At 35.8% G+C, this 25,027-nt stretch overlaps 1 protein-coding gene across 4 annotated transcripts in view; it reads right to left on the bottom strand.

Moving 5' to 3' along the window:
* The window catches only part of FSTL5 (follistatin like 5), a 329,565-nt gene that overhangs the window by 76,228 nt on the left and 228,310 nt on the right, over positions 1-25,027 (bottom strand). For all 4 annotated transcript variants that reach the window (XM_062610785.1, XM_062610698.1, XM_062610855.1 and 1 more), the window contains exon 8: positions 2,696-2,816. In XM_062610785.1, the coding sequence (XP_062466769.1) occupies positions 2,696-2,816 (121 nt within the window). The remainder of the gene's footprint in view (positions 1-2,695; positions 2,817-25,027) is intronic.

Here is a 25,027-nt window from a genome sequence, read left to right on the forward strand (position 1 = left end):
ATTTTTTAGATGAATTATTACTGATCTTAATTATGTATAGAGAGAATTTGCTTGAGGTTATTTCTAACAATAAAAAAAATAAAATAACTGTAATGAAGGTTAAAGAAGCATAATTCCTATTCTCCAAAGTTTTGTTTAATTCAACTTAGCTGTTGCCACAAAATACAGCTATACAGCTGGGTAGAGGATGAAGTATCAGTTGATAATGAAAGAAGATAACAAGATCAAAAATGAACTGTGTCTATCTTGGCACAAGATTAAATATTTTCAAATTCTATCTGACTGTTTACAAGAAATGTCGCAGCATGCCACCCTATTATAGCACTGAAATGCCTTAGATTTCTACATTGCAAGAAATACACAAATGTACTGTATCTCAGAGTGGATGCGGAAACCAGTAGGTTTCAGGGCTATTTTAAACCCAGTCAGAAATTAAGGTAGTTTCAAATAATATACAGGAAAAATTACAGGTAACCTCAACACGCAATCTGCAAAACCATATTAAAAGAACATGGAAGAAGATTAAAAATATGGAAATTATGGCTGCTAGTTGCTTAGACTACCAGCTGAGAGCAAGAGTGTATAAAAATCAGGGATTTAAGGATTCTGAGTTTCTGGAAAGGACTTTGCTTTTATGGACATGGATCTGTACTTTTCATCTCAAGCCTGACATTCCTATTCCTATTCCCCCTCCAATCCTTCCCTGTTTTTTCTCCTCTCCCATAGGATCTTGTGTGTTCCATACTGAGACCTTGCCTTCCCCACTGAGACTCCTCAGACTAAGCCACTATTCGACTGCACACTCAGATGGCCTGAGCCTCTTTTGGCACCTCAGCTCCCCATCTGACTTTGACTCACTTCCTAGGATCCAATTTTCATGTCTGCCCTATTCAGCAGTTCTCGACAGAAGGTGCTTTAGGTGGACTGCCCCATGCTGCAGATTTTCCACTTCATCAAAGCCAAATAGTTTATTTCTCCACCTTGACTCCAAAATAGCAAGGATCACCATTTCCTTAGAGATAGAACTGCCACAATTTAGCACTCTGGAGCATCTCAGCAACAAAAATAACTTTTAGGACCAAGTGCAAGGCATTGGAACTCTGTATATAATATTAATATATAAAGTGGTTCATTGAATATATTAATACCATCAAAAGAAAAAAATCAGACTGACAGACTCAGATTTGTATAGTCATATAGTCTCATAATCATGTGGTTGAAAGTTTTAATTATTTTATAAATGCTAATAATTAGCATTATTTAGTGAAATAGTTCCTCCTGCGCCATTATAATTTTGTATTTTGGGGTGTTTTATTAACTGTTTTTATTAATTGTTTATATGAAAAACAGTCAAATACCAACTTATAAAACTGCTTACAATATTTAGTTTACCATATTATTTGTATAAGATTAGTCTAAATTTTTTCAATCATAAACCATGTCTTTAACAGCCCTCATTACCTGTATTGTTCAAAAGCAAGCTCATTATTCTTTACTTCTGTACAAGAAAATTCAAAACTAAAAAAAAAAACCCTAAAGATTTTAATCTTAAACCAAAAATAAATTAAATTTATATATGCATATATGAAATATTTGCAAACTAGTCAATGTAAAATATATGAATATTTATTCCTAAAAATATATAGATTTACACACATGTAAATCAAGAAAGAACTTAAAATCTAGTTCTGTTGTTTTCGTTGAGCCTTCACATCAGATCTTTGTGACCAATAAAGCCTCATTATCTCATTAACCTTTTGTATGACTCTCGTGTTAATACAGGTATCGTTAATTAATTAGTCATTATCACAGCTACAAGTACTGACCATCATGCTTGTGCTTAGGAAGATTACTGCTTACAAGTGCAGCTCTAAACTATGGAAGAGCTGTTCATTTATTTCCATGTTTTTATCTCCGTTTATCCAAAATACGCACAGCAAATGATCCTATTGCACTGAGGGACTCCTCCTTTTCCTTGCTTCCCAGGAAATCAACATCCAAAATTGTACTGGAAGATACCTCTCCAGTGTCAACTTGAGAAAAAACAACCATCTGAACACAGCAAACATGGCCCAGTCAATTTGTTTGGACAACTTTAAATTTATATGAAAGACACAGAGGAGTGGAACAACTGCTTAAAATAATCAGAAAAAAAATCACATATAGGAAAAAGAGCTAGGAGGAGAGGGTATTACTATTCAAGAGAAGGGAAAGACCTATCTTGAGGGCACCAGTAACAACTGCAGTGAAGTTTTGTCCAAGTACAGAGTTCAGGAAAGTGGTCCTTAGAACTTGCACAGATGTAGGAAAATGTAAAGATCAAGATTTCAAATCCAGATGTCTTCGGTTAATATACTAAAATCAGGGTAAGAATTCAAAATAATAAAATTGTAGGGTAGTGTTTTTTTTAAATCTTACATTAAATGCAAAATACTTATTCTGTACATAGCACACTAGAAGTCTTCACAAGTCAACAGTTTACAGTGCAAAGCAAATCTTTTGGACTATTTTTACTCCTTTAATAATTATTCATACGGAAGTAATAAAATGAATATTACTGTATTGTATTGTTTTTCATTACTTTTCTGTTAAGCTGTAACACTGTAAAAAAAGTAAAACAGTAACAACAGATTTGCTTAACAAAATTCAAATCCAAGTCTGCTATGAGCTTGGCAATTAGAACATTTTTCCTTACCATTCACTTGGAGAATATGCGTTTGATAGAGCTTATCATAGCCATCAGCATAGCAGGTGTAATTTCCCATATGAGTTGTGGTAACCTTAGTAATGTACAAGGACCCATCATCTCCAAAATCCTACCGGGAAAGATTAAAAATAAGGTTATCATAATTGTGCCTGCATCTCTACAGTAATTATGCTCATCATCATGGCAACAAAGCTGTGATGTAAATACCAAACATCACAAATGTTAAACCAAAACAGCTGACAGTAGTCTGAAAGCCAAATATTATATTTGTGAATGGCAGAGTTGTTGGATCTTGTCACACACATTGTGCCTGTAAAAGAAAATAAAACTATTATTTTATCAATTAGTTAAACACTGCAGAAGCAATACATTTGTTTATTTAGCTCTGATAGTTATTTGCAGAAGAAATGCTATTTAGGATTGGATATGATCAGATAGAAAAACTAAATCTCTGCACAATTTAACAAAGCAAATGACATCCTGTGGAAGTCTGTCATCCTTTGAAATGAGCAGATACATAGAAAAAAAAATCCTCTTTTTTCTCCAATTGAAGTAATAATTTTTAACTCCATCCTTTTATGCATATTTAATTGGCGCACAGGCTACACTGGGTTACATTAGAAAATCTGACCCTCATTTGGACACCCCATTCAATTTTCAGTTCTATTTTAATTAACAAAATATCATTTAAAATTTACAACCAGTTGTAAACTATATCAATTATTGTAAAAATGAACATTTAGTAGTCAGTTTTATTCTTCCTTGTCATTTTTCATGTCTGCAAGGACCATGCTAAAATAACAGCCCTAGTCTAGTTTCTTCCAGTATGTCTCAGATTTTATAGTGCTTGTACAAGTCCAAAACTGTTTTTTCTACATCATTTTTCATGATTTACTTTTTCAAGGACATTTCTCGACAGTTTGTTTCAGTCTCATATAACAATCTTTTTATTATTATATATGCATTGTATTTACATAAAACAATTAAATTATTTGAGCAGAGAATAGAAAATGGAAAAGTAAAATGATGACAAATGTCTTTTAGCCTAGTAGACAGTTTCTGCTGTAGAATATTTAATTCTGAAATTAAAGTGTATAACCTATGATAAAATACATACAAACCAGAATCTGTTTCAAACTAGAAAAAGTATGCAAAATCTCATATGGCATGTAGGTCAGCCCGTGTTCCTGAAGGAAACCTGTACTTATATGCCTGTAATCATATGCCTAATGTTAATATATTCTACCATAAACTCAGCTATCTTTCTTGTGTACTAAAAAGCTGTTTCAAAGTTTATCAATATTCCTATGTTTATAATGTAGTTTTTCTTTTTATCCTAAAATTATTCATGGCCAGCTTATAGCCATTTTATACTCTAACATAAATAAGCTCTGAAATAGCCTTTAAAATCTTTAAATAACTTACAATATCCTCTCCTTGCAAGTAACCACAGGATACGGCACTACAAAATATACACATCTACACATTATAATTATATGCAACACAAATATTCATGCACATATGCTCACACATAGAGCCCCAAGTATCAAACAGGTGTCTGATTCACTAGAATAGGAATAATCACCAAGCTGCAATAGGTACGTGACTCATTAGATTCAGTGATTCATTACAGAAGCACTGCTGTAAACCGATTTCAGGGATCTGGGATTCCTGAAGGCAAGTGTTACCAGCAAAGACCATGGTAAAGGAAGCTTTTAGTACACCAGCCTCTTCCACTTCTTTTGTCACCAGGTCCTATGCCCCACTCAGCAGCAGGCTCATATTTTCCCTACTCTTCCTTTTGCTACTGATATAGTCCTGAAGCCCTGTAGAAGCTCTTCATGTCCCTCACCAGATTCAGTTCCATGGGGGCTTTATCTTTCTTAATCCTGCACATTCTAATAGTGTTGTAATATTCTTCCTGGGTCACCTGTACTTGCTTCTACCATGCTTCCTTTTCATTTGAGTTCTGTCAGGAGTATATTGTTCATTAAGACAGTTCTCTGGCTGCCTTCTATGTCCTGTTCACTGTGACAAACTATTCTTAAGCATAGAGGAGGCAGGTGATCCTTAAAAATCAGCCAGCTCTCTTAGACCCCTCTTCTCTTCAGCATGGTCTCCTATGGGATTTTTCCAAGTACTTCCTTGATGAGACTGAAGTCTGCTCTCCTGCAGTCAGCTCTCCAGAAATCCAGGTTTATGCTCCTACTTTTTACCTTGATGCCTCCTTCTAGGCTCCTTTACTCTACCATCCTGACCTTATATCCACAAACAGTTCAAATTCTTCAAATTCACAGAACAGTGTTACAGCTTTTAAAAACAGAAAACTCGGCTGTAATATCTCACTCAGGGAGTCTGTAAGCTGCACAGTAAATGAACTTAGAAAAAAAATATTACTATGTGCTGCCTTATTCCTACATTCTATCCTTTGAACATTGACAAAATATTGGACTAGATTAACCTCTGGTCCCTGATGTCAATTCTTATATTATTCCATGACCCCACCTACCACTTTCCCAAGTTATTTGGATTTATTTTTTTCAGTCCCCACTTTCTGGTTTTTATTGTTTCCCAGAGAACATAATCTCAGTGGTTTTAGGCTCATATTTCACTCAGGCTGCCTTTCACTATAACATCTTTAGTCTTCTTGTAGATTGAAACATAAATATATGAAAATTGGAATCTAGATGAACTTGCCTTTCTCACTTTTCTTTCAATAGACTCAAAATATTGTTTAAAAAAACCCCAAACATGTGTTTCACTGTGTTTCTTCTCCCAAACATGTTTGGGCAACTAAATTTCACACAGCACAACTGTGCTTCAGATGATTCTTATAGTTGCTTATTAAGAGAAGAAAATAACCCACCTAAAAATTAACCCATCTGGTAAGAATGTCAACAGCCTGCCTTAAGATAAACATAGCTTTCTGCATTAGCACTTCAGTTACACAGACAATATTTCTACCAAGTCTTCAATATGCCATCATATGTTACCCTTACAAAAAAATAGTAAAAATAAAAATAAGTAATAATAAAAAAGCTTTAATGCATACTTTTAAACTTTGATTATGAGGATGAATACAACTGGATTTCTTGTCAAACAAACGCACCTGAAGAACTCCAACAAACTTTCTAATTTGGTATTTTTTTTATTTTATATCCTTCCAAAGTGCTTGAAGTGCAATCAACTTTTATCCCCTTATTATCTAAACATGTTTTCAAAGCATTGCTGTTCAAATTACAAGTGGAAAAATGAGGAATGTTCAAAAGAACCACACTAGAGGTACTTTTATTTAGCAAATGTCTAATATTGCTGCCTGCAATTTTTTGCCTAGTCTCTGCCAAAGATATTTGTGAACAAAATAGGACACAGAACAGAGTGTATTAACATCTAGCTGCTGCAATACAGTCTGGGGGCTTGTTTAACATTCCTTATACTAAGCTATTAGATATTGCTTTGAAGCATACTTACCTGTCCCAGGCCTTTGACTGATTCATTATAGTGTGATGACATCTTTAGTACCCTATCTATCCTCCAAGTAAATGGATATCTGTGTTACCACTTCTTCCTTCTTTTTCATAGAAATCATAGATGGATAGGATGGATAAAACATCCCTGTGGCTATTTTACTGAGATATCTGTATTTCAATAGGATTCGCATATGATGTCATCATTTTGTCAGTCAGAGAGTTTGAATTTTATGGATGGCTTTTTTATTGTTCTTGCTGTTGTGTTTTATTGTTTGGTTTGGGTTTTTTTTACAACTACAAAACAAATGTCCCTGACTTCAGTGATTGCTTTGTTAATTAAAGCAAACAATTCAATACAAACAGAACTTAATGTTAAGCAGCTTTGGAAAGGGATGATGAAGTATAAACAGAGTTCTTCAACACTGACTGTTGACATATATTTAGTGGTTTATAGAATCACTTGTAAGATAAGTCACTGACAAAACCTGCATCTGTAGACACGCATCATTGAACTAAAACCTTCAAACACCAACAGCAACGCATATAGAAAAGGGGGTTTTTACCTTTTGAAAAAAAAGACTTGTTTATCCTAAAAAAATTGCTACAAGCTCAATTTTTTGCTAAATATCCTATTGTTCAAATGGTGTGATACTTCTACAATTAAACCGAGAACTATTTTTGTCATGCATAAAAAAAGATAGAATTGAACAATTATTTTAACAATGATTCTACTGCAATTCTATTCTGTTGAAGGACTTGACATTTAAGAATCATGGTACGGGTCACGAATAATGAGTAAAGGAATATGGAAAAAAACATTCATCAGTGAATCTTTGCTTAGTTGTCTTAGTGTTAATATAACAGAAACCTAAAGGTGATTTTTGTTTTTAAACCAACAATTACTTCCTTCACTTTTACAACTTGCTTTCATACGCTAATGCTTTTCACATGAGAGAGTCTATGATCATTTGCTTGCACTTCTTCATTAACAGCTCTGTTGCCAGCTTTCTCCCCACAGGAAAATGTATAATGAAACAGACTGCTTGAATTTGTTCATCATCATATAGCCTAGGATTTGTCTGATTTGGTTCGTGGTTTGTTTTTTGTTTTTTTCTTTCACACCACAGTAATTTAGTACCAATATATTGTTCTTAAATAACCTTTTTTTTTTTGCTTTGTCTCAAAGCCTTCTGTACTCCAAATCTTGACTATTCCTTCATCTAGAGATCACAGTGCTCACCCTAAAAAACATTTCCCTCAAAATGAAAATTAAAAATATTATGTCTTCATTTTCCTTTTCACTCAGTGCACCCACGCTGTTCCCCCTGCCCAAATCTAATTTCTATCATATAACCAAGAATTCATATCAGAGAATTTAAGGAGTTCAGAAAATTGAATTGGGGATGACATCTAGATTTAGGTGATCCAAAGCTATTACAGCCAAAACTGAGAGATTTTTTAAAAAAATAAGAAAACATGATCAGTCTAGAAAAGGAAGTCTAACTCCATCACAAAATCATTTCTGACCTAGTGCTTAGAGTCCCAGATAACACATAGGTATACCAAAGTTAAACCATTAATGCACATAATTCAAACTAGGGCTTGGTACTTGGGTTTTCCACATTCTGAGTGGGTTTTTCCTCTTTGGGAGGGTGATTACTAGGGTTTTCGGGGATTTTTTTGTTTGTTTGGGGTTTTCTTGTTTTGTTTTGTTTTCTTTTTTATGATAACTTTCTGACCAGCATTTCAGCCTCAGCTCTTCACACAGATCCAAACATTTTATAAAACTGAATATAGTGTATTTAAGAGATCTATGAACTGCTTAAGAATCTTGGTTTTGAAATTTCCTCTCTGTAAGCTCAGTTTCTGGCAGCTGATGAATTCTCTGTGCATTTCCTGGAACGCCAGAAAGCACCATTACTTTGTACATGGTAAAAAGGTGATTTTCATACACCAAAGTTTACACTTGCACACTTTCAAAGTACTAATTTTATGTGCCCTGTTTTATATAAGTCAGAAGAAACAATTGGTATAATATTCTTACAGCTTTAACATTTTTAACTTCTAAAAAACTTGAAAATATTACTCTTAACTTCAAAACACCACACTTTGGGGAAGGAAAGGAAAAATAAATAGAAAAAAAAGAAAAGATATCAAGGACAATAAAGAATAGAATACAGGAATAAGAACATGAGAACTGGAGATGTGAATTCTTAGTTATCTTAAATCAGAAAAAAATATCTTATTGGGTCCCTAATAAATCGAATTTGCAAGCACCAAATATTTTTAATAAATAGCTTTTAGATTACATATGAAACTTGCATTTATATTTGCAGTCTTTGACAAACCTACAACAAAGAAGAAAATTACATTGGTTGGTAACATTTTTTGCTGATGGTTAGTAATGTAAACACTGTAACACTTATACTAGCTCAGTTATAATGATAACACAATTTGGGTGGGGGGCCTTTCCTTCCTTGTTTTTAAAAAGAAATCTTGATTTTCTTACAGGGAAAGGAAAAAAAAAATAAAAATCTGCCTGTGAACTGATCAGGAAAATAATTTGCACCCAAGAATTAAAATTTTGCATTGGTCTGCTAAGGGAAAGCTGCATCAATAATTGCAGCCATCTAGATATTTTCGAAACAGCAGCTGTTTGCTTATAAAACACAGCCAGTATAAATAATCCCTTTTTTTTTCCCTGTATATTCCTCCACCCTTTCTGTATTTATTTCAGTCAACTCATGGAAGTACCAGTAACAGTAAGGTCACATTTTTTGTTCATATTTTACATATTTATTTCTCCATATCTGTAACTTGATTTATTACAGGGACATGGAGAACAGATAACCTTTTAAGGGTTAACTAGAAACATTTTTTAAAATAATTATTGATGTATGCTTGGTTTGCTAGCTAAATTCATCACAGGCTTTTCATGCTAATTTCAATGTTACGATAACTACTTTCCAAGTAATCAGTTTTTCTGTTCACATTGGCAGAGCAGTGCAACTCTGCAGTTTGCTACTGCATGTCAGAAAGAAATGAAATTCCAGGAAGAAATCTAAGAATGACTGCACTTGGCACAAATCCAAGATTTTAAAAGTTTTCCTTCTAATTCAATGGGGAAAACAAAACCTAAATTTCCTAAGCACAAATTTTGCATGTCTTCTCTCAATCTCTTATTTTACAGCTGCAATAAGAACAGATCATGAATCTAGTGTAAATTCACTGCTTGAATAACCAGCCTGACAGAAAATCACAAATCAGAACAAAGCTTCAAGAAAGAAAGAACACAGTGTAATGCAGTAAGTAGTAGTATAGTATATACAATAGGAAGTGACATGATCGTAAAAGAAATGCTATTCTGAAGAAAGTAACACCTGACAACAGTCTGTCATTATTAATGCTAGCTAACCTTAGTGAAAGGAAATTATTCTTAGAAAGTTTTTTTCACAGTCAGCTGAGAAAGCTAAAGGTGGCAAAATCCTTTCACAGACCAGTTCAGTGGATCTGTCTTTGCTCATTGCTCTTGAGTTACCGCCTACCCGTCCCTCCTGACAAACTTCCTAGTTACAATTTGACACAGTATTTCATTGATCCTTCTGTTTCTTGGCACTGAGGAGACTGGAGAGAAGAAAGGTTGCCTCACAGGCATCACTCTGCTGCCAGTGGGGAAAATAGTGATCATTCAGTAAGCAATTCAGAACATTTAACTAACTCTCAGATTTTGAGGATCTGCACACATCTTCCTAAGCTTGTCTTACAAATTGTCAATACAGAGATCAATATTATCTCTTCCTAAAAGAAGACTTTGTAATGCACAAGCGGTTCATTAGTTAAAGAGGATTTGTCTGTACTCAGCAAATCCGAGAAAAATATTCTCTGATTATAAATGAGTATCTACCTAAATACACTGTATCTGCCTAAATAAGTAGAGATGTATGATTTTTCTTTTATTTTCTTTGATACAGTAAGGACTGCAATTTCACTTCATGAGGAAACAGTAATAGCTAATAAATGGTAACGGCATTATTCTACGGAAAACATGCAGCAGCTTTGTGCTTTTCAAACTCAGTCAGTTGGTTAAAAATTGGTTTTGCTATTTCAAAACCTAGTAATGTTACAAGGCTCCTAAGAACCTGAAGAGGAACGACACAGAGAAGAGCCATAAACACGTTCACTCCTAGATCACCAGTGAGAATAATAAATTCATTTAACATACAGTGGTGTAAAGAGAATTTGGATCTTGTATATGGGAGATATGAACTAGACATAAGTGACAGCTTTGCCAAAGGACTAGAGCTCTTGAGGCTAGCTGTAAAACATCACTAATCTTTTACTTCCAAAAACACTCTGTAACTTTACATTATTTTGCTATGAATCTGCAATAGCGACTGCTAATTTATTTAGACATTAAAAAACTCCAATGAGTAGATACAGCTTATTTTAAATGGAAATTTCTGCATGCTCTAATACAGCTGTCTTTTTTATTGGCTCATGTTACACACTGAGATCTTCAGAATGACTCATATACCATTTAATTTCTACTCCTTTTTAACAAAACAAATTGTTATATAATCAGATTTAATCAGATAAAGCTATCTGACATTAATTTCTCATATTTTTCAATTTAACATCATAATCAGTGACATGAATTTATAATTACTCACCACAGTCTATTACAATTCCCCCAAAATATCCTTTTTCATTTTACAAATCAGCTTTAAGTGTCAGCATGGTTTAGGTGGAAATCCTTGGTGAAAGCTTGGCACTCATCCTTAGCCCGCAGCCAGTAGCACTGTGGGAAGAAGGTGGTGGGATCGGCTTGGTGGAAAAGGGGCAAGTTTTGGAGGTTGAGGCACAGCCCGTCCTTGGTGGTGACGGCTCCAGTGCCGCCAAAGTGGTTCACTACCTGGTCCTGCTGCAGCTGCTGATAGCTCACAGCATCGCATTAGCTGGTCCAGATGAAGGCTGGTGTCTGGTCCCGCACCATGTAGGCCATCATGTCACGGGTGCCATTTGGGTCCTCATCATACCACTGGGCCTCTCCTCCTCAGGAGGCTCTTAGGTCCTCACTGAGTGCTGACCCAACCCGATGCTGACCCTGGCTCTGAATGCAGAGGTGCCTCCCACTGCTCATCATCACCACCATCCTCCTCATCTTCCTCAGCAGCTTCTGGGTGTCCTGCTGCTGCTCCAAGCAGGTTCACACCCTCACCATGTTGAAGAACTACTTCTCCACCCAGCCCCCTGCCCGTAGCAGCTTGTGGATGATGGCATAGGGGCCCTGAGCCGAGAAGATCTTCTCCTTGATGGCTGCCTCCATATGCTGCCTGGTCCTCCTCAGCAGCTCCACGTTGACTGAGTGCTGCTGCCTGGTGCTGGCAGGAACTTTGTGCTTCTGGCTGCCCGAGCCAAGTCTGCCCCACACAGCGTGCACCAGGTTAGAGAGCTTCATGCTGGAGTCCTGGCTGCTCTACACCCCCCAGGGGTGCCTCACAGGGCCCAAAGGCCCCACTCAGTCCCCCAAAAACAGCAGGAACATCTCCTACTCTAGTAGTTGCCCCCTGCCCAGCCAGGCTGAGGGGGTCTGTGTGCCAACGAGTTGACTCCTTCCAGCGATAGCCATTGGGTTCGCCCTCTCTGTTTGTGGTTGCTATGGTGCTCCACAAGGAGCCTGAGTGTTCCATGGGTCAGGGCATTCCATGGGCTCCCAGGCACTCCATAGCCCCTCCCAGTCGTTCCATGGGCGTTGACAGACAGCTTCATCTTGCTGATCTCCTTGGTGATTTCCTCCATGAAGTGGATGACAAAGGCCACCAGCTTGTGCTTGTTACAGCTGCACCCAGGACAAGTGTAGGTGGATTTATTATTACACTCCAAGCTAGATCCGCAAAAAGAAACTGTGCATTTTACTTGTATCAGATCACATTCCAAAGTGATATCTAAGTCCTAGGAGACCCCAAAGAAGCAGAAGTACTGACACAATTCACTCTTTAAGGTGGCTTGATTTAGGGTCACATTTGTGGAATAAGCTTGGCAAAAGCACTTCCCATTTCTACTTTCTTTAAACGTATTTTATTTGTAGGAAAGTAAAAAGAAATTACTGAATGCTTCCTAAATTTTCCTGATTCTAAAACCATGAACTCTTCATAAGTACACTGGGACAATGTTGACTTTCTTTGTAATCACTTAGCTTACAAGCACTTTTGTTTTAAAATTATAAAGTTTTTTATCTTTATATAGCATAAAATACTGGGTTTCAGGTTTGGTTTCATGAGAACAACCCTCCTCTCTTATGTTGACAATAATTCATATATTTGACTCGTGAACTGCTCTCATCTTAAAGTAATAGAAATCTTATTTCACAGAAACAAATTTGTGCAGATATTTCTTTAGACGCTTAAGAGAATCTAGAAGCAATTAAAAAAAAAACCCTTTAAACATTTTTATTACTGTAATATCCAATTTTCATCCAGTCCATCCCATATATTTCTGAAATATTCAAGAGTGAGACACACTCAGGAAGAGTGTCTTCAAGCTTTATGCAGTCTGCAAAAGCTCTGCAGGATAAATTTGCTTTTATTACAAACTACTCTGTGTACACGTGATAAACCAACCACCAATAAAATACCCTGTCAATCATACACAGCTTTCAAATATTTTGCAGACAAAACTATCTAAAACAACAATAACAAAAAAAGATTGGTAGGGGATCTCCTACTATGTGGTAGCTAAAGAGAAGATATAGGGAAAAAAAGAAGAAAAAATAAACCTAGTAACTTCAAACCTGATTTTGAAAATCTGAATGATCCACTTCTTGTTATTCCCAGGATACAAGGTTAAAAAAAAAACAAACAACCAAAAAACAAATTATAACTTGGATAGTTTTCTTCAAGATGATCTCTCATTTTATATGCAGCATCAATGCACAATCTCCAGACAACATTAGAGGGAAAATAGGGCTAGTCAAACACAGGACCTGGATTATTAATGCAGTATCATTATGTCAGTTTGTTATGAAGTATATAGTATAAGAAAAGGAAACATACATGTTTAGAAAGACTTTGAATGGGATTTATACACAAAAGGTTTTTTTAAGGCATAGACCTGAATACATACAACAAAGTCAGTGATACCCGTCCACTGCCATCTTTTGCTCTTGGTTTATAAAAGCATTGACAGCCTTAATGCTAGCACAGAAGCTTCACTTAACAAGGGTCTAGCCCAGGCTGACATAATACTCATAGAAATATTTTTCTTAGAGCCTTTTAGGGAAGCAAAAATCCCAGTCAATCTGATCTAAGCAAACTAAACATTTAGTATGAATTACACTAATAAAAAAAACTTGAAAGCTGAGACAATTTACATTTAATTCCAATCTTAGTTATCTGCAAGCATCACATAAATAACTGTCTTTGCTCAAACTATTAATACAACTTTACATGTAAATCAGTCTAATCTTTTATCACAAGAGAACTTTACTAGGCAAGATCCATTCCTTAAAGAAAGAAAAGACACTTCACTGGCAGCTGTCTCAAGGCTTACTGAAACCACTAAAACTAATTATGTAGGAACATTTTTTCTTTTCTATTTTCCCTTCTCTATGTACATTAATTTTGATAACAATTTTTAGTGATAGCCTTCGTATGTTTTGACCATGGTTTCTGATCAGGTAAACTGAAAGCTATTGTAAGAAGATGCTAGTACATGACAAGATAAATTACAGTGTTCAGAAAATTGCCTGTAAAAAAAAGTTTCAGCATGTGGTGGTACTTACAAACATATTTTCCAGAGCTGTACCAAGTATGACATCATTATTTTACTAATATGAAGCCAAGATATTATGAAGAAAGTTAATAAGCCTACAGGTATCATATATTTTCATGGTTGTTCATAAACAACCACAACAGCTGAATGTGAAACTAACAAAATCTCATTTTTTCTACACATTATGGCCAGTAAGATATTTGTGGTTTTCCCTTCTGGTACATATATCTCTGTCAGATCTAGTTTGTCTTTGAGTCACAGAAATGAAGTTGGAAATTCCCCATTTCCTAAAGGGATTGTGAATAACGGTCATTATTATTTTCTGGCTGTTATTAACAAGGTGAAGAAATCTTGCTGATATTTAGAAGCTTTGTTCTTACTGAAAACTCACATTTGTTGTACATATGAAGTCTACCATACCCTGCTACTTGCAAGGTTAACTATTATTTTGAAGCAAAGTGCCTAATTGAGGTACATGTGTTCCCACTGTAACAGTTTGGTTTTTTTTTAAATAATCAAAGTGCTTTCAATTACACAGTTGAAAATAAGACCATAAACTCCAGTTAAACAAAACACTTATATAAAAGGTTTGTATGGAAATTGGAGTATTACACTGAGTCATGACCACATTCATGTGCTCTTTGAATTGAAGTAACAGGTTCTCACTTCTGAGCCGTTCATTGCTTCACCAATCATAGTAAGCAATCCTCTTTTGCTGCAACAATAACTCTTTGTTAAGAGACTTCAAGTTTCTATAAGATCTACCAAAATAATTTTACCTCTTAGTTCACCATTGTTGTTTATATTTGTCTCTTTTTAATTTTTACTTTTTTAACTACTGCTTTCTGCAACAGGCCCAGAAGTACCTTAGAAATACAAGTCCTTTATGAATCATGAAACCATATATACTATACCATATTTTTTCACCTTTATTCTATGCTTTCATATTAAACAACGGGACAGCACTATTGATTGGAAAGCTTTTATGCTGCTGTCACCATATGTAACCATTAATGAAGTAGCATCACACAAATTTTTCACATGTACAGTACAGTCATCTTCTTTGGAAGACTGAAATGCACAAAAGTTCTTTTTCTATTGCTGATCCCTCTAGCTAACCCTTGGTATCAATAACATTTAATCACAGACTGTCGTGGTTTAAGTTCAGCTGGTAACTCAGAACCACACAGCTGCTCATTCACTCATCCCTTTCCTCCCCCTAGCTCCTGGAGGGATGGGGAGGAGAATTGAAAGAATGTAACTCCTGCAGGTTGAGATAAGAACAGCCAAGTAACTAAGGTATAACACAAACCACTACTGCTACCACCAATAATAATAATGATAAGGGAAATAACAATAATAAGAGAATACAACTGCTCACCACCTGCCGACCAATACCCAGCCCAACCCAAGCAGTGATCTAGTCCTTCCGGGTAACTGCCCCCAGTTTATATACTGGGCATGACGTGCTGTGATACGGAATACCCCTTTGGTTAGTCTGGGTCAGGTGTCCTGTCTCTGCTAGCTCCTGGCTTCCCATGCACCTCCTCACTGGCAGAGCATGAAACTGAAAAAGCCTTTGATCTGAGTAAACATTACTTAACGACAACTAAAAACATTGGTTATCAGTGTTGCTCTCAGACCAAAGTCAAAAACACAGCACTGCACCAGGAAGGAGAAAAATAATTGCTACTACAGCTAAACCCAGGACACAGACCTAACATCAACAGTTGCTAACTGATCATAAAATTCATGTCAGAAATAAGATCTTTAATACAGAGGGGTGGAAGAAGAAACTGTTGTTTTGGTTGCTTTTTTTTTTTCCCCTGCCTTCCTTTTACTATAATTCAAACTTATTTTTTTAACACCCATAGCATAAACTTCAAAACCTTCTTCATGAATGAATTTCTTGTCTGATGTTAAAACTAATATATATCATGTCAAAAATGTGAAACAAAAACAAGATTTCAGTCACTGTTCATTAACTATAAATAACAAGAGTAGGAAATTCACAGAATTCCTAACATTTCCCAAGCTTCTGCACAAAATTTAAAATGCATCATGGACAAAATTGGTATGGCATTAATATTTTCCTGTGGGAGAGTATGGCAATTTCAATTTATTTCTCAGTATCATAAACAGGTCTGCAAGGATAAACCTTTGCCTGGAAGAGCACATACTCTACAAAAGAAGATACAGTCACATCTCAATTAAGTAACAGGGTAATTTGAAATTAAATACATAACTGTTGTTATAAATATTCTTAAGAATAAATGGTCACCCAAATTTCATTTTAAACCAGACAAGATAACCTACTTCAGATGAGACTGGAGAATAATGCTTTTCTTTATTAGATACTCTTTTCTTTATTAGATACTCTATTATTTAATATTTTCCTGCTTCAAATATCCAATTAAATATCTACATGAGAAGAAAATATTGGAGAAAATTAAGATATTTCCCTTAGTAAGTTCTAAAAGAAAACTGTTAATGAACAAGCAAAACAAAATCATATTTAGTAAGTACTTTTGGGCAACTGTCAAAAAATCCAGTCATTTTATCTTATTTAACCTGCAAAAATATAATAAAGAATGCAGACTCAATGATCACTTGAAATTCACATGAATTTTCTTTAGTGTATAAATTAGTCTAAGTTTTATACTAAACCAAACTAGCTATTATTTAGGAACACTGTTTCAACTTCCCTACTTCTGGTTGGAGTTTTAAGTGTTATAATAGCCAGGCATTCATGAAAGGTGAATTAGAGGGACGTAACTGATGCATCTGTTCTCCAAAGTTTAAATGCTAAAAATATTCTTTCCTGTAACTCCAACCAACTTTGAAGAATATATCTCCTACCATTCTCTATCAGGCTTTATCAGAGTCCAGAGTGAGCTTTAAAGAAAGAAAAAGCAATCTGTGAAGAGCAGGAAAGGCTGTAAGGTTGATTCTCCATTAGGGCTTGGCAGAATGCTTTGGAATGTAGAAAATATAAATGAAAGGTTTCATCTCCAGATACAAGTCTAATTTAAGCAAGTAACCATCATACAAGCAGTACGTCACTGCTGCACAGATGCTCCAAAACCTGTAAAACCGGATGGTTCTATCAATCTTATTATCTGCAAAGCATTACCAAAATGAGAGTCAGGAGAAGACAGAGCAGCAAGCATAACAAAAGGCAAAAGGAGCACAGCTGAGAATAGCCAGAAGGAGACTTTAGAGAGGACCATCCTCAAGACTTCCTTCAGAGTTGAAGTGTGAACAGATGATGGATGGAGAAACCACCATTACTTTATTGAGCAACTGTGTCCCATGTTTCCAATGCTCCACGGTTTTCATGATCATGACATGTGAATTTATCACAGTATTAATCATGGTAAATGTATACAAATAAAAATTCTTTTAATGCTGTAAACTATACTAGCTGAAATTCAGTATTTTAGCTATATAGATGTGGAAACAGAAACCTGCATGAAAATCAAGCAAAACTACAGGAACTATTAAAAGTACTGACAGATAAAGGCACTGCCAGAATTCATATTAAGCTTAGGTAAACTTTTAATTTATCTCTCCTCTCTAACAGAACAATGAAAAAAATTTTGGCCATGGATACAAATGTTACTTACATCTAAATACAACAAAGTTCTGTATACAAGCTTTTGAAAACCAACTCTAGATTATCAAGATAGCTAGATAAAAATGGTATAAAGATGACAAGGAAAGGAAGAATACACAGGAAGGTGATAACATTTACATATGACAAAGAATATGAGGTGATGAAATAAAAATCAGTCTGTAATCAATCAAGAAAATTTAGATATTAATGGATACATGGTACTGGGAGTATGGGGGGACAAATCACTCCATAGCTTGCTACAGAGAAATCTTAAATGTCATCATTTGAAAATCATGGCAGACATACCATCTTCTGTTATTTTGTCAGAGCTCAAAAATTAATCAAGCTTGATCTGAATAAGTAACTTGATTCATATCACTTTAGCAAGTAGTGGTACCAGTGATTTTACAGGTGGGTCGCAATTTTCTTTTTGAGTCAGTACTGAATCAATACCTTGGTACACTTCTGGAGGATTTTTTTTTAACTATTATTATTTTTTAAATATTACAAATTTTAAAATAATATAATTTTAAAATATTATAAATGCCAGGTGAGCCAAATTCCCAATACATCCTACCTATCTTAATTCTTCCTACTAGGATGCCAGGGAGAGGCAGAAAGAGTTTCTGTCCTTGGTGTTTAAGCAATTGGGCCTCTCTTCAGTGAGACAGACTCTTCGACATCAAAGCACCTTTGTTACTGACGATGTAAACCTCCTATTTAATGTACTATAGTGATGATTTGAAAGTCAGGGCTGTGAGCCACAGGAGGCCATTATTAACAAAGCATCTTTCTCATGGTTTTAAGAAGGACTGACCTTTCCTACTAGCTGTAGCATAGTCCAGGTTGCACTTTTGAGACTTCTTTTCTAAACTAATAACCTGGAAAGCTTAGTATTCTTTTCGCATCCTATAAAACTCTTTCAATCAATTCTCACCAAAGCTGTGGAAAGCGTTAGGTCTAGTAGGATTGCAAAAGTACTGCAAAATGACGTGGACAACTTGGAAAAATAAGTATGTAGCTAGTAACAAAAGCATGAAGAAATGATGCTAGTTAAAGTCAGCTGAGGAAATGTATACTGTTGAAAAAAAATAATCAGAACAGCAACTCTGTAAATGCACATAAAAATCAAACTGCAATTTTTGCATGCATTAATCAGGAGCTAATAGCACAAGCTGGATTTTCTAGCATCAGCAATATAGAGTGCAGACATAACTTGCATCACTATATATATATATATATATATAGAAGAGAACAGAGAAAAGAGTGAACTGAATTGAAAAGAAAGGGTTGAGTAAGCAAGATTGGTAGCGAGAAAAAGATGCCTACAAAAATTCTGAAGTCAACTTATAATACAATAGATCAAATAGCTTTCCAGTAATTTTAAAATAAAGGAAATATGGACAAGAGTGAAAAGAAAGGTAGGTGTGATAGATGTTCTTGTGTCTCTGAGAAAAGGAGCATAGGCTACAACAGCAGTAGGCCAATAATAAACAATGTTTGAATGAATAATATGGTAGAAAAAGAAAAATGTATCTAAAAGATAGCTTGCTGAAAGGAAAACACTAATATAAATGAAATCGTTACCTGTGTATCTTCCTTAAAATATTTCCATGTTTCTAGAGAGTATATTAATTCATATTTTCTACAGAAAACTTAGAACATGCAGGGGTGAATATAACCATCATAAAGTCATAGAATATTTAGGGCTGGAAAGGACCTTAAGATCATCTTGTTCCAGCCACCTGCCATGGGCAGGGACACCTCACACTGGACCAGGTTGTTCAAGGCTCTGCTCAACCTGGCCTTGAACACTGCCAGGGATGGGTACTGTAATATAACAAAAATAATCAAGTAAGTTCTTATTTACTGTCTTTATTTCCTAAGTTTACTTTTAGAACTTTCTGTGTCTAAAAAAAACTTTTGGTATTCATGCATTTCAGCTCACACAGGAGAATAATAACAGCTATCAATACAGAACTACCATTTCAGCAACTCTTCTAAAGATGTGTTCAACGCATTCTGTTAAGAAATTGGCTCGGAGGAACCACTCAATTCAGAGATCCACATCGTCCCTTCTATTTCATTGAAGATTACTGTTTCTAGATGTCAAAATGCATAATGCTTTTCCAGGTAGTTTAACATGGCTTGCCTGGGATTATTTTAAAGGTTTTGTTCATAGCAAGTTTTTTGTTTGCTTTGTTAAGCCTTTTTTTTTTTTTTTTTTGACTTTTAAGAGTTGTATTTGAGGAGCAGAAATAAAAAAAATAAAAAAAAAAAGAGGTGTATTTCTCTGACATTTATGGCTCACCTGGGATTCTGTCATAAATACAAACACAGAAAAGTAAATTCTTGACAGACATGGCATTTGTATTTATGACCACAGCCTTAAAGTCATAACTGTATACTAAGAACAATTTAACCATGCATAAACTTTGTATGTAGGTCCATACAATCACAGGGGAGAAGGCAATGTGAAAGGTTCTCCTGAGTATTTTCTTCAGAATAAAAAAAGGGGCAAAAAAAGATAAGAAGTTGGAAGGAAAATAAGAGGGCAGATATAAAGAGTCCATTCTAGGAAATATGCTTGGTATTGTGAAGAATCTGAAAACATTTCTGACATCAGTTGCTGAGTGGAAGTCTCCAGAATGGAAGATGGAATGCAGTGTATTCCCTCAGAGGACATTAGCTTTTAACGGCATCTCCATTAAGATGTGGGGTTGCTGGGTTTGAGGTTTGAGGGAGAAGTATATCAATAAGAGAATGTAGACTGATATGAAAAAAGTGAAAGCTGTAATCTGATAAATCTGATCTGGTCAATTGGTTTTAGCAAGATGAACAGCTGAGAAGTTCTGGCAGAATGTTAATCAATGAACAACTTCAAAACTCTCTAAATGGAAATATTGCATTCTTCCCGTGAAGGTAGCCTAAAGAAGGATATTGTGAGCTTTTCTCAAAAAGTAAAATTTGAACTACATTCTTTAAAAAAGTTACCAATTACAGTCCGTGAGCAGGTGTTAAAATTTTTATATGGACAAGTCATCTAAGTAGATCTTGTATAAATGTAAGAACAAAGGGCAGACATTTTGTAAGAAAAATGTGATTGCTGACAGGTATAGGGGAGAAGCTGAAGGCAAAACAAGGGGAAAAGGTCAGAAAAAGAATAGAGGAAAATGAGATATAAAAACTGTTACATAATGAAGCAACTAACACGAGAAAGTAATACATACTGCATTTGGGGAAAAATCTGATATTTTTGAATTTGCCATAAGTGTGAATTATTTTCTGTAATAAATAACAGGTTTGATAAAACATATTCAAAGAGGTAAGTGGAAAGGCAGATAAGAAAGTTAAGACGCAGGCTAACAGCAGGAAATGAGGGTGGTGAGACATTAGAACAGGCTGTCTGGAGAAGCTGTGGCTGCCCTGTCCCTGGAAGTGTTCAGGGCCAAGCTGGATGGGGCTTTTGAGGAACCTGGTTTAGTAGCAGGCGGCCCTGTGTGGCAAGGACGTTAGATCTTTAAGGTCCCTTCCAACGCAAACCATTCTATGATTCTATGAAATAAAAGCCTACTAAAATAAAATACTAAAATATCAGCAAAATGTCCCGTGATAGCAATTCTATAGTGAGTCAGAACACAATTATACTACAATTTAAGTAAAATTTGCAGAGGCATATGATTTTTCAGTTTCATTCAGATGGATGCTGATTATCCCTGACTCCAATCAGAGAGAGATTTTTCCATAAGAGAAAGATCAGTAGCAAGATGCTACTTACACAAATAATAATCATAAGTGTCATAAGAAGAGTTGAGGAATACTAAGTACTTCTAAAATTACCAACTGGATATTATCAGTAACATTATTAATCTGACCACACACTTGACAGCATTCTCTAAGTTATTTTATCACTTTTTAAACACACTACTTACATACAATTCTCATTATCAACCTTTGAAATCCAAACAGTATTTCTTAATATTTCTTTAAAGTGTCTTTGAGTATATAACACTACTCATTATTTAACACCGGCTTTTAGTCACCCTTAGGCATATATCCTGTATAATTTCAGTAGAGGAGTAAAATATTTAAAAAGAAAAACAGAAATTCAACAGCCATAATTTTTTAGACTTGGACTCCTGCTGCTTCTTGTTGCACTTTTCCATTTGCAGAAAAAAAAAAAAGGATGTTACATTGTTCTGATTTTATCCCTCCTGAATAGTTTAACTCATATTGAAAACTGCATGGTGCAAAAACTTTATTTCTAAGTGAGAAGCACTTGATATGATTTACAAAATCACACTGTCACTACTGCTTAGTCTAACTGGTTCCCTACATATGTGCTGACTCCCAGTTATGATGACCTGTGATGCATTTTGCTGAAAAAATGATTTATCTATCTTCCCAGGCCAGCTTGTCACATTATTTTATAAAGTGTACTATTATTTACACAACATTATTAGTCTTGAGATGCAAGGATGTGGTTCATTTATAACTGAGTAAATTAATAATTCCCACAGTAAGGCAAACATGATTATAGTTTATAATATAGCCATAGTAAAGCCTAGAATACATAGCCTCTGGGGACAACTTAAATTATACAAGGACTTAGGGATTTTGAATGTTTAAAATTGCCCAAGTAACAACACATTATTTGGTCTGTAAATTGTAAGCACACTGTTTCCCTCTGCATTTTTTTTCTTTGATGTTAATGTTTAAGTACTAAGTTCATTTTCCATAATGAAATATAAGACCCCACTATTTTTTGTCCAATTATTTTTGTTTTCCCGAAGGTTTTATTTTTATTACACTGTCTGAAGGGATACTAAATTATGGCTGCATAACAACCTTTAAGCAAACATGAAACTGCAAGAACAAAACAGAGAATGTATGATGAACAAGGTTCAGAAAGGTATGGAATGACCAAAAAAATATGGAAGGAAAAGAAAAAAAACTAAACAAACCAAGGAAAGGTCTAGAAATAAATATACAGGATCAAATCAGTGTGAACAGTGAAACGTAAAATAAGTTTTGAACAAAAGAGACTCAGGAGAACAATTTAACTCAACGACTTTACAGCCATTTTTTTTTTTATATATATATCCAGACTCCATTAACTCTTTCTTCCACCCTATGTTAGTTTATCACCTATACGTATTTGAGTGCTATTAATTTTAGTGCCTCACTCCTTGGATACTGGACGCCATTCTCTTTCTATATTTGAATCACAACTGAACTGTTAATATTGAAGGACTGTGGCTATAACATAATTTTTGCTTTAAAAGACTTCCAAGCATTCCAGTTTGTTTATGTTTTTCTTAACCTAACAAATAAAAAAAAATAATACATTCATCTTCAGAATTATGTGCTCCTGTCACTGGAAGCTTTTACTCCCTTGACAGTTCTTACTGCACCTGTACACAAAATGCACACACAGACATCATCTTAGCACTCAGGTAACACTTTCCAGGCTTTTCTTTTTCTGTTTGTGGGATCTCAATCACTGTCACACATTCCTCCTCTCCTATTAAACATCAACAAATCTGGCCAATTCTAGCAATTTCAACTTTGCTTTGGATGTCTGATCACTACAGTAATCTGACTTAAAAATGGGTACCCCGTGGGTCCCATACTGGACTCTTCCAGTTGTGATAAGTACTTCAGAAGTATGCTGGCTTGGCCTTGGCCAATAGTCACACTCCCACCCAGCTGCTCACTTAATCATTCCACCTCCACTCCCACCCCCTCACAGAACAGGGAGATAAGATAAGAACATGAATGAGAAATGGTTCAGGTAACTACAAGGAGATTGCTTCCTAATAACTATGGCGGGCAAAAAAGACTTGAACTTGGGAAATTTAGCTTAATTTATTGCCAACTACAGTAAACATGTAATTACTAATTCAGGTGGTGGCAAACAAAAAGACATACATAATGAAAACAACAGCTTTCCTCCCCATCTTCCCCAGGCTCAACTTCACTTCTTCCCTCCCAACTCCTCCATCTGAGGGGTGGAGAAGCAGTTTCTCTTTGCCTCTCCTCACCCTTTTCATCTGCTCCAGACAGGCTGAACTGGTGTATAGCCACACTATACACCAGTGTGGCTCTCTTCTCCACCATGGAACACCTCCTGCTCCTCCAGCCTTGGACTTCCCTGCTGTTTCTCTCTTTTTTCTCTCCTCCTCTCTTTCTCTGGTTTTCTATGCCAAACATTCCCTTTTGACTGTTTTCTCAAGAGGCACCACATGCACACCTGAGGGGCTCGTGGCTGCAGCCCTTGCTGCCGACACCTGGGAACCTGCACACAGCACAAAACGTTTCTCTGGGGTTTTTTTTTGGTTGGTTGGTTGGTTGGTTTTGGTGCTTTTCTGGGGTTTTTATTTCCATTTTCATACTCAAAATGTATGTACTGGGCTTTGAAAACACTCACAGGGTCTGCAAATACAGTTAAGTGAACCGCTCAGTTTGCAACTGAACTGTTAGCTTCATTATTTCCATTCATCATTTCCCTTTTATTTCTGTGTCCAGATGTATGTTCCTGTTTCTATCTACAGCTCATGCCATGTATTATACTTAGAAGAGATTAGTAAGAACTCCATTGTTTATGAGCATCATGAATATTTACAGAAAGCTAACAAACACTGTAGAAAGGAGCTTGTGAACACGAGCAAGACGCTTCTGCATGTCAGTCATACCATTAATACCAAACTAACAAAAGCAACAATTATTTAACTGAGAATTTTCTAAGGATGCTGGTTTTATCCTAAGCCTCTCAAGTGACTTAAAACTACCATTCAAGAAAGATGAGCTTTGACACTGCCTCTTATTTTACAAAGCACCACTCTGAGGAAGCTCAATTTACAAACAGGAAACAAAATAGCAAATGAAACAAAGGTGATGTGTGAGTGCAATTTCCACCTTCGAATTAAAAGCATTCACAAGAAAATGAAATATAAATAAACAAACTAGATATGTGATTTCAGCGATTTTCAACACCCATAGCAGTTCCAGTGATCTCACACTCACTTGAGACAGAGTGCAAGCACAACTTCCAATGTAACCCACTGTCCTCATTGTCGTGGTTTAAACCCAGTCAGGTAATTCGTTCGCTCACTTCCCCCCCTTTCTTGCCCTCCCCCTGCTCTCGGAGGGAAGGAGAGGAGAATCAAAAGAATGCAACTCCCACGGGTTGAGATAAGAACAGTTTAGTAACTAAGGTATAACACAAATCACTACTGCTACCACCAATGATAATAATGATAAAGGAAATAACAAGGGAAGAGAATACAACACCTCAGCACCAGCTGACCGATAACTCGCCCCCCAAGCCCGACCAAGCTCCGACCGATACCTCCTCCAACCCTGCAGTCCCCCAGCCCTTCCGGCTCACTCCCAGTCACCTTCCTGGGCATGATGTGCTGTGGTATGGAATACCTCTTTGGCTAGCTTGGGTCAGGTGTCCTG

Source organism: Pezoporus occidentalis, unplaced genomic scaffold (genome assembly GCF_034315485.1).
Source record: "Pezoporus occidentalis ecotype Australia unplaced genomic scaffold, CSIRO_AGI_Poc_V1 ctg1, whole genome shotgun sequence".
Lineage (NCBI taxonomy): Eukaryota > Metazoa > Chordata > Aves > Psittaciformes > Psittacidae > Pezoporus > Pezoporus occidentalis.